Below are 10,600 nucleotides of genomic sequence, written 5' to 3'. Positions count from 1 at the left end.
GTCTTGGTACTCTATAGTACTTTAAGTGGAAGCTAGAATATGAAGAGAGTGGAAGTTAGTAGGCAATAGGGAAGCTGTTGGCCTGATGTAGCTTGTTGCATCCGCATTTAATGGTAGACAACAATTTTATCAGTCGCATTAATGAGGAAGTGACCTGAACAGTGTAAGTCACAACTAAGCAGGTCTCTTCCATCACCTGCTTCAAATATGAAAGGTACCAAGTGTCACAAAAAGATAGAGGTGAAGGAGAAATGAAGGGTGAAGATGCAATGAAGATAGAGGTATATAAGAAAGGGAGTGAGGACATTGTAAAGGGGATCGAAAAAAGGAAGGAGAGAGAAAAAGAAACAGAAGAAAAGACACTAGGAAGAAGAAAGTGAACATGACCAATCTTGTACAATCCAGTCTCCTCGGGAGCACCCGAAGAGAACCTTGTATTTATTTGTTTCTAAACAAAAAAATGAGATTCCTACTTGTATATGTCCTCGGGCAGAGCTTATTGTTATTGTTCCTTCTCACCTCTTACAAATTTTATTGATTTGGGCCACGTTTGAGAAGCATAACCCATTACTCCTAGTGGGCTTGGGCTCCAAATCCTCGGGCTCCTACACTTATTATAGAATAAGTCCTTATATAATATGTGGGAGAGAGTGTGTCCATGATTTTTTAGGGTGTTTTCAATAATATATATATATACCAAAATATTTTGACTTTTGTTAACCTTTTCATATTGTGTCACATCACATAAGCTTTGGATGCTTCACAATTTTACACATCATTATTATAATATAAACTCCATTAGTATTTTTGCACATGATATTTTTAATTGGGTTTTGAAATTCTTTTTCTAGATCTAAACATTTTTGTATATTTGCACATTATATTTTCTTTAAACAATAGTACACATATTTCTATATAACACAATCAAAATGATAGAATATATAATTTCATATAAAAATATAATTAAAATAATTTTTTTATTAATATTTATCATAATTATAAATTTCATATTTTATAAAAATAAATAAAACATAAAAAATCATTGTTTAATAGAAAAGAATACCCAATTAGTTTGTCATTATGCATAAAGTTATGCTAATGAGAGCCATGAGGATATATTTAAAAACTAATAATAAATACTTAATTATGAGTTGTAATATATATTTTTCAAAAAGAGAAAATATATTAAGATTTGTTTATTGATTTGCGTGCATAAATTTACTATGGTTATGGATATTTTAATTTTGTTTTTATTTTATTTTATTTGTGTATAGTCTGACTATAATTTTTTTTTAAGCCATTTTTTTAAAAAAAATATAAAAAACTATAATGGAGTAAAACTATAAATTGCACCATGAAATAAAATTTCTCGAGGGAAAGTAAAAAGAGAAACATGGATGCCTAATTAGTCCGACAGTCATTTGGATAAGGCGAAAATTATAATGGGTTAGAACGAAGCTCAACAGTAATGGGACCAAAACCTGGAAAATGACAAAAGCAGTTTCCAGAGATTAGCTTTGGTTACCGTTAACTTAAACCTCACCCAAAACCCCTGAAAAACCATGCTCTCATTGCTCTGGCTCTGCTTCTACACCTCCAAAAACCAAAAATGGCTGCTTTTGCTAAAACCTCTCCAATTTCTCTCCACCCAGACCATCCCCATCACCAAACTCCACAAACCCACAAGCCCAAAGCCCTCAGTCTCTCTCATAACCTCCATACCCACCACCTCTCCTTCAAAAAAACACAAGAACTTTCACTCTCAGTCATCAACACTTCCTCATCCTCATCTTCTATCACCACCCACAACCCAAACTCTGATATATGTGAGCTATGTCTTGCTGGGAACTTAGACAAAGCTCTAAATCACTTAGACTCAATGCAAGAGCTTCAAATTTTTGTAGAGGAAGATGCTTATGTTGCTCTGCTTAGGCTATGTGAGTGGAAGAGAGCATATGATGAGGGGACTATAGTGTACTCTTATGTGTCCAATTCAAACTCACGGTTGAGTGTTAGGCTTGGTAATGCTTTGTTGAGTATGTTTGTGAGGTTTGGTGATCTGGGTAATGCTTGGTATGTGTTTGGGAAGATGGAGGAGAGGGATGTGTTTTCTTGGAATGTGTTGGTGGGTGGGTATGCAAAAGCAGGGTTTTTTGACGAGGCATTGGATTTGTATCATAAGATGTTGTGGGTTGGTATTAAACCTGATGTGTATACTTTTCCTTGTGTTTTGAGGACTTGTGGTGGTGTACCGGACTTGGTTAGGGGAAGGGAGGTTCATGTGCATGTGTTAAGATTTGGGTTTGAGTCAGATGTGGATGTGGTGAATGCATTGATTACCATGTATGTGAAATGTGGTGATGTCCAAAGTGCACGGTTAGTGTTTGATAGAATGCCAAGGAGAGATAGGATATCATGGAATGCAATGATTTCGGGGTATTTTGAGAATGGAGAGTGTTTGGAAGGATTAAGATTGTTTTTCTCTATGCGTGAACTATCTGTTAATCCAGACTTGATGACCATGACTAGTGTGATCTCTGCTTGTGAGCTTCTTGGTGATGAGAGATTAGGGGGGCAAGTTCATGGATATGTGATCAGAACAGAGTTTGGGGCTGATGTTTCAGTGTATAATTCTTTAATTCAGATGTACTCTAGTGTTGGGCACTGGGATGAAGCGGAGAAAGTTTTTTCTAGAATGGAATATAGAGATGTGGTGTCATGGACGGCCATGATTTCAGCTTATGAGAATAACAAACTGCCTGCTAAAGCTTTGGAAACTTACAAATTGATGGAGCTAGAGGGGGTCCTTCCTGATGAGATCACTCTATCCAGTGTTCTGTCTGCTTGTGCTTGTTTAGGCCATTTGGATATGGGTGTTAAACTTCATGAGCTTGCTAACAGGACAGGGCACATCTCATACGTTTTAGTTGCTAACACGCTGATTGACATGTATTCCAAGTGTAAATGCATTGACAAAGCTTTAGATGTTTTCCACTCTATTCCTAAAAAGAACGTGATATCTTGGACTTCAATCATGCTTGGGCTTCGGATCAACAATCGGAGCTTTGAGGCTTTGATCTTCTTTCGGCAAATGAAACTCAGTTTAAAACCAAATTCTGTTACATTAATTTCTGTTTTATCTGCATGTGCTAGAATAGGAGCTTTGATGTGTGGAAAGGAGATTCATGCCCATGCATTAAGGACTGGAGTAGGGTTGGACGGTTTTTTACCAAATGCACTTTTGGACATGTATGTGAGGTGTGGAAGAATGAGACCTGCATGGAATCAATTTAACACACACAAACAAGATGTAGCAGCATGGAATATTCTGCTGACGGGGTATGCTGAGCGGGGGCAAGGAGCACATGCTGTGGAACTATTCCAGAGAATGGTGGGGTCAAACGTAAATCCAGATGATATTACATTTATTTCACTATTGTGTGCTTGCAGTAGATCTGGTATGGTGACGGAAGGTTTGGAGTATTTTCACAGTATGCAACATAAATACTGTATCACCCCTAACCGAAAGCATTATGCATGCGTTGTTGATTTGCTTGGCCGTGCTGGGAAATTGGAGGATGCTCATGAGTTTATACTGAAGATGCCTATAGAACCTGATCCGGCAATATGGGGAGCCTTGTTAAATGCATGCAGGATCCTCCGTCAAGTTGAGCTTGGGGAACTTGCCGCACGTCATATCTTTGAAAAGGATACAACAAGTGTTGGGTATTATATTCTACTTTGTAATCTCTATGCTGACAGTGGAAAATGGGATGAAGTTGCAAAAGTCAGAAAGACAATGAGACAGAGAGGGCTCATTGTGGATCCTGGGTGCAGTTGGGTGGAAATAAAGGGAAAAGTTCATGCTTTCCTTAGTGGTGATAATTTCCATCCTCAAATAATGGAAATAAAAGCAGTTCTAGAGGGATTTTATGAGAAAATGAAGGCAGCTGGTTTCAATGGGCCTGAAAAGAGTTCTATGGATGAAGTTGAAGCTTCAAAAGCTGAGATTTTTTGTGGACACAGTGAGAGACTGGCCATTGCATATGCGCTCATTAACACTGCCCCAGGGATGCCTATATGGGTGACAAAGAATCTATTCATGTGCCAAAGTTGTCACAATACTGTAAAATTCATCACTAAGGTTGTACGCAGGGAGATTTCTGTTAGGGATACTCAACAGTTCCACCATTTCAAGGATGGCCTCTGTTCGTGTGGGGATGTAGGCTACTGGGGAAAGTCTAATATGTAATACTGCTGTAATAATTCCTAACCTTTTGTTGACTAGTGATAAAGTAAAGGAATGACAAGTTCATATATGCAGTCAACAATGTTTAATGGGTTTATGGATTACGGAATGGCACTTAGAAGCAGAATGCAACCTGGCAATGAACTGACCATGATAATTGCATGCAGAAAAGCTTGGAATTTGATCATTTTCAAGTATGATGGTGGACTTAGAGAGAGAAGAACATGCTTTTCCAGGATGGGAAAAAGACATCAGAATCACCTCCTACTCAAGGCATTGTTTTCTTAATGAGGGTTGTTGTATACTGTGGTTTTATTTCCTCTGGATTTGATTTATCTAAGTTCCCAGTAAATGGTCCCCAAAAACCCATCCAGGGTTTTCCTGTACAGTGTATGCTTTTGTAAATATTAATGTATATGGTATAATATTGAGATAATTCTTTTTTCCAAATTTTGTCATCTGGGTAACATCCATGTCATCGTATATCCCTATGAAAGTTAGGCTATAAAATATTGAACCTTCTCTTTGTTGTTTTTAATAAAATGAATAGATTTTCCACGCCTTCATGCCTCTTCCTTGTAATGCACACATGGTTTATTTAGATGTTTTCCTTCACGATGTTCAAAACCTGTTGTTTCTCATATAGACCAGACAGATGACCTTCACTCCAGGGAGGAAATCATTTATTGAATGGAGACTACACCTGAGGAGAAGATAGAACACATTGAAACAAAGGAATTGGTGGATCTCTCCCACCAGACAGATCAATGACACCGAGCACGGGATACATAAGCAGGAGAGTTGATTTGACTGGGTAGACCAGATTAATAAGATTTATCTAAAGTGAAAGTGCTCTGTGAGTGTGTGTGTATATATATGGATCTGATACTTTATTCAACTCCTCTTAATAAGTCCTTTCATATAGGCTATTCAAGGTCTATTGGCTTTCTTGAGTATGCAGTACTTTGACTACTAACCCTTGCTTATGCAATAAGAAAGATCATCAATAAAAAGGCTCCGTTATGCACCCATCATAGCATCTCTTTTTTAAATTCCTCGTCACCTACCTTAATCTTGGCTTGAATTATTCCCATTTTTTCCTATACTCGAATGGATAAAATCCTAGTGTAGCTGATATACAAGAGCACTAGCCAAATTAATAAGATTTATTTAAAGTGAAAGTGCTGTGTGTGTGTGTGTGTATAAAGATCTGATACTTTAGTCAACTCCTCTTAATAAGTCCTTTCATATAGGCTATTCAAGGTCTATTGGCTTTCTTGAGTATGCAGTACTTCAACTACTAACCCTTGCTAATGCAATAAGAAAGATCATTGATAGAAAGGCTCCATTATGCACCCATCACAGCACCTTCTTTTTTAAATTCCTCATCACCTACCTTATTCTTGGCTTGAATTATTTCCATTTTTTGTCCTATACTCGGAATGGATAAAATCTTAGTGTAGCTGATATACAAGAGCACTAGCCAAAGCTGGAAAGGGGATACTGTAATCAACAGAGTGTTATGTTTTAATTGGGGTATTAACCCTTCTGTGATTTGTTATATGTCATGCTAAGTAGTGATGCATCTGTATAGGGCAGGCTGTTGCTGATGTGCTTTGGCCTGTTTTGATACAGAGTGGTACTGTTCTGTTCTCTGCTGGGTGCCTATTTGATAAAGAGATGGGCAGGGAACTCTGTTTTAAAGAGGGTCCTATTGTATGAAAGGGGAATTACCCTCTCAAAGAATTGTAATATGTCATGTTAGGCTGTGTTGCAGCTGTATTAAGTAGACCGTGCTGCTTTTTTGGTCTGTATGATGCAGAGTCCTGTATTCTCTTATCTGTTGGGATTAAGCCTATTTGGGCTTTTGTGTAAAATTTATTTATTAATTATTATTAAATTTTTTTGTGTGTTGCGAATTTGCAACAAAAGTTTTTACTGATTCGTTAAAAAAAATGTACGAAAGCACTAGTAGATTAAAACTTTTCATTGTTGTTTGGGTAAAATATTTGGATTCCATTCCACCTACATTACATATGATTTATTTATGCAATTTTCTTCGCCAAAGTCATTCTAAACCGGATGTTCCTCCTATTATTTATGATCTCTTTTGAGTATGATGTCATTCTTCTTAGCATGGATAATTTTGTTTCTTTTATTTTCTTGATGCTTCCAGGAAAGAACATTTGGGGAAAATCTAGCAGCTAGGAAATTGCAATACACAAAATCCAAAATTTACTATAAACCTGTTTTATGCTTTTGAAAAGTTTACACAGTACTTGACCAGAATAGAGAGGGAACAACAAGCCGTCGTTATCACATATATCTTTTAAAACCATTGTTATACACATTAAAAACAATCGAATACCTAAGTTTCACACAATTATTCAGCTTGAGGAGCGACTGCTAGTACACTCTTTTAATAAACAATCAAGAAAAAGAAAAAGAACAAACAAAAAGACAATACATATTCATAGGCCAAGGAGAGAGTTTCATATTTTCACTGCCTTCTTGATTGACTTAATGGATGACATGATGAAACTGTTTCCACCAACCTGTTCGCCATCAAAATCATCATCACCATTTACCATAGGCTTCTTGCCTATGCAGTCCACTCCCTTTCTCATACCCAAGATCAAAGATGGAGAAGATGGGATTCTCCGGAAGGTCCTGGCACTCTCAGACCTGACTAGCTTTCTTTCCTTTCCATTATGGTCCTTTCTTTCCCTCCCTTCAAAACTACGACTTCCAAATACTTCACCAATACCACTCTCTTCTTTCTGTGTTTTTCTGGCTTCTATCTCAATGATTTCTTCTATCCTTTTCACACCACCCCCCTTCTCTGCAGCAATTTGCTTCGCCTCATGAACCTCTTCTTCATGTTCTGGACTTTTGGAAATCTTTACCTCCTGTGGGTATTTCAGATTCAGATTTCTGATTATTTCATCAGTCCCACTCTTTTCATTTTCATTTGCATTTTGAATGTCCAAGTCTTCTTGCGTATTCTCTAAAAGCATTTGGAGCCATTTCTCTATATTCCCTTTGCCACGCTGCTTCCTGCTCTCTTCATCTTCCTCTATTTCTGGTTCTCGAGGAACCGTGAGTTGAATGTTAAGTTTCTGAAGTTTATCCTCTAGTGGGGTTTCATCCTCCAATGCAATAATGGACCTGTTATGTTTCTCAGGATTCTCCTCGGTCTCTTGCACCTGAGTTTCTTCGTGCTTTTGTTCTTCACCAGAAGATAAACCAGCTTGAGATGCCTTCTGTTCCTCCTCTAGAAACACTCTCAGCTCTTTGTGTAAAGGTGTCCTTGGCTTGATTCCCGGAAGATAAAGGACAGTTTTACTGTCCCTCTCCTCTAATAAGGTATCATCCATTCTTGATCTCTTCCTTGCGTGCTCCAACTCAGGCCTAATCTGCTTCTCAATCTCGTCTCTTTGTTTATATTTCCTGTGAAGCTCTTTTTCTGACGCATCGCAAATTGCTTTCTGTGCTTCAAGTCTTGCCATGAGTGCATTACTTGCAGCCTGGTTCAGTCTCAACTGTTCCTTATAAATGACACTCCTACAATAAACAGTTCAGAAACTTATCAGTAAACTATCTATGAGAATTTGAAAGCAAATAAATTTCATACAAATAATCTTACTGGTGCATTGCATCTCTGATCATCTTCTCTAGCATAGTCCTATATGAATGCTGTGCCTCTGCTAGTCGCCTGCACTTTTCTGCCCTTCTCCTACGTTTTATAAGCACCAATTCTAGGTCTTGAATAGTGAGCCTTTCCTCCTCATTCTTTTCCTTCAGTTCATTTACTTCATCATCTAGTTTCTGTATTTCTGTCTGCATCTTTACAGTTTCTTCTCTTTGTTTCAGGGAATCCCTAGCCATGACAATTGCTTGGTAGGGGTTCGTAACAAAGTCCGGATTCTCATTTTCTTTCAGGACATTAGGCTTTATTTTCCTTGAAGCTAACATAATCAAATTAACATGGATTTGTTAGGTGCGGAAATGCTTTTCAAGTACAAATAAAAGTCACTAATTTGACATTCTTTTACTTACAAATTGCAGGAGACTGTAGCCTTAGCGGCCTATTGTAATCCAATGATTTCAAAACCGATGATGTGTCATAAGATTCTCTTCTGGATACAACAACTGCAGCGGGAGCAAGGCCAACTTGCTCTTTGGAGTCCATAAAATGTTGTGGAAACAAATGTGAATCCACTGTCTGGGAAGCATTCAATTCTTCATTTTCACCTTCAAAGAACAAAAATGAGAATGCTCTGTGCCTAAAAAATTAAAAACAAGAAACATCATTAACCACCTTTGTTATTTTGGATAGAAATGCATAAAAAGGAAGATAATGAAACAGACCCACCTGAAATCTGAGTTTCTAGAGGCAAAAAAGGACAAGAACTGATTTACAGAGATACCCAGTTGAAATTCCCACCATGGGACTAAAAATTCCAGCTTATTATGCTTCTTCTTGCAGACTTGCCACTGCAATATTCTCAGATTGCTTGGAACAGTTATCCCTCCCCCTGCATTTCCAGCAAAAAGACCAATGAATTTGAGTGAGTGAGTGTGTGTGTGTGTGTGAGAGAGAGAGAGAGAGAGAGAGAGAGAGAGAGTAATCAATTATATACTTGAGCAAGGAAACCAATGATCAATATCCCAAGCAAGAGGAGAAGCCGAATCAGCATGATAGTAGAGAACATTGCCATATGGATCGACTCGAATGACAGCAGGATCAAAGCCAGCATTCCTAAAATTGAAGAAAAATTATAAATATCAGAGGCCCCAAGATTGATTTTTTGCAAATTTGTTCACATCTGAAAGTTATGGAGCAAAATTTAAAGTGGTTACCCAAGGTGGTTGAGCTGCTTCCACAAGAGACTGACAAAAATCTTGGGCTTGACAGTTGGTTTAGCTTTTGGATCGATAATTGGGAACATCTGATCTAAATCCCTTACTCTCAAAGCCTAAAAACCCCAGAAAGATATCACAAAAAACAGCACAAAATAAGATTTGAGGGGAAAAAGCAAACCGAGCTTCATGCAAAACCCAAAATTCATTCAACATTCTATACCCTGATACTATTCGTTGAATGATTCTGATCCAAAATTCTTTAATTCATGCGAAACCCATAATTGATTTAATATTACTGACCTCAAAAGTTTGAATTTTTAGTGAATTATAATTATCTCATATCCAGATCTAAAAATCTGATAAATTACTCTCACATTTCTTGTGACAACCATAGGGAACCTAGAATCCCCGTTAACTTCTCTGTATTTTTACATATAATTATAAAAAATTTTAGCATTAAGAACTCTATTGGCTTGCTTATGCTTAGTTTTCCCTACTTTTCCGGAAACCAAGATGCAAACAATAAAAAACCCAGAATTCAATTTCCTCCACTTTTATTTTTCATTTTCCTATGTTTTCTCGGAAACCAACCAGAGGGCTATAAAGGGTACAGTTTTGTTTACCTCATCTTCCTCCAGACTGTAAGGTGTGAAAGTGAAAGGAGGGCCATGGCGGTAGGGACTAACACGGCGGTCACGGCAGAGTTTCGCGTAGGCTTTCGGGTACCCCACGCTGTCGTTGACAGCCATTTCTTCTTCTGTGAATGCACACTCAAAAGCCATTGTTATTGTTTCTTGCTCGGTGATTGAGATTTTTCCTTCTCCTTCTTCTGTGGAGTATGTGTGTTTTTTTTTTTTTTTTTTTTTTGGCTGAGGTTTGAGTATGAGTAAGAAGTAACGGTCGAATTTGGATTTTAAATGCTAGTCGTTTCAAATTTTAAGTGCCACGTTGGCAAAACGGTGGTAGTGGGTGCAACGGCTAGATAGGGTGGGCCATCACGTTCAATCAATCATCTTATTAAATTGTCTCATCTCCACTTTAAATTTTTTGGACGAAAATATTCTCTAAACTTTTTCTTAAGATAAGGTATATATAATCTTCTTAAAAAAAGAAAAAAAAAAAAAAGAAAAGAAAAGAAAAGAAGACATTAAAATTAGGGTTTTTATTAAAAAAAAAGGATATATATATAAAAATAAATAAGAGTAAAACTAAGACATTAAAATTAGGGCCTTTAAATTTTTATTAATTATCATTCCTACTTTGACATGAATATCAATTTACTACATGGACTCTGGACTTTTGATTTGGGCAATTAATATCTTGTAGATAGGTATCTAACTAACAAATTAAGGTTTTTTTTTTTTTTTAAAATTTTATTAGGGCACTAATATTAAATGTTCTAAATGCTAAAATTTAGCACTTTATCACATCAAATACAAAAAAAAACATGCTCTATTGAATGTGCTAAACTTAAAAAAATAAAAA

The 10,600-nt window shown here is 36.9% G+C and overlaps 2 protein-coding genes across 2 annotated transcripts; one reads left to right on the top strand and one right to left on the bottom strand.

Moving 5' to 3' along the window:
* Window positions 1-1,458: 1,458 nt before the first annotated feature.
* LOC115993153 (pentatricopeptide repeat-containing protein At1g15510, chloroplastic) lies at window positions 1,459-4,754 on the top strand. Its single transcript, XM_031117440.1, has one exon. The coding sequence runs from the start codon at window positions 1,610-1,612 to the stop codon at window positions 4,250-4,252; it is 2,643 nt and encodes an 880-aa protein (XP_030973300.1). The 5' UTR covers window positions 1,459-1,609; the 3' UTR covers window positions 4,253-4,754.
* Window positions 4,755-6,531: 1,777 nt separating this feature from the next.
* LOC115992900 (trichohyalin) lies at window positions 6,532-9,991 on the bottom strand. The gene is made up of 7 exons (XM_031117143.1): window positions 9,739-9,991; window positions 9,113-9,228; window positions 8,893-9,011; window positions 8,625-8,787; window positions 8,309-8,535; window positions 7,896-8,217; window positions 6,532-7,813 (listed from the first exon to the last, which is right to left on the bottom strand). The coding sequence occupies exons 1-7, from the start codon at window positions 9,895-9,897 to the stop codon at window positions 6,742-6,744; spliced, it is 2,178 nt and encodes a 725-aa protein (XP_030973003.1). The 5' UTR covers window positions 9,898-9,991; the 3' UTR covers window positions 6,532-6,741.
* Between the last annotated feature and the right edge of the window lie 609 nt (window positions 9,992-10,600).

The sequence above is a fragment of the Quercus lobata genome, chromosome 5 (assembly GCF_001633185.2).
Source record: "Quercus lobata isolate SW786 chromosome 5, ValleyOak3.0 Primary Assembly, whole genome shotgun sequence".
Taxonomy (NCBI): Eukaryota; Viridiplantae; Streptophyta; class Magnoliopsida; order Fagales; family Fagaceae; genus Quercus; species Quercus lobata.
Note: the sequence above shows the minus strand (reverse complement) of the source record. Positions and strands in the feature narration are given on the sequence as shown.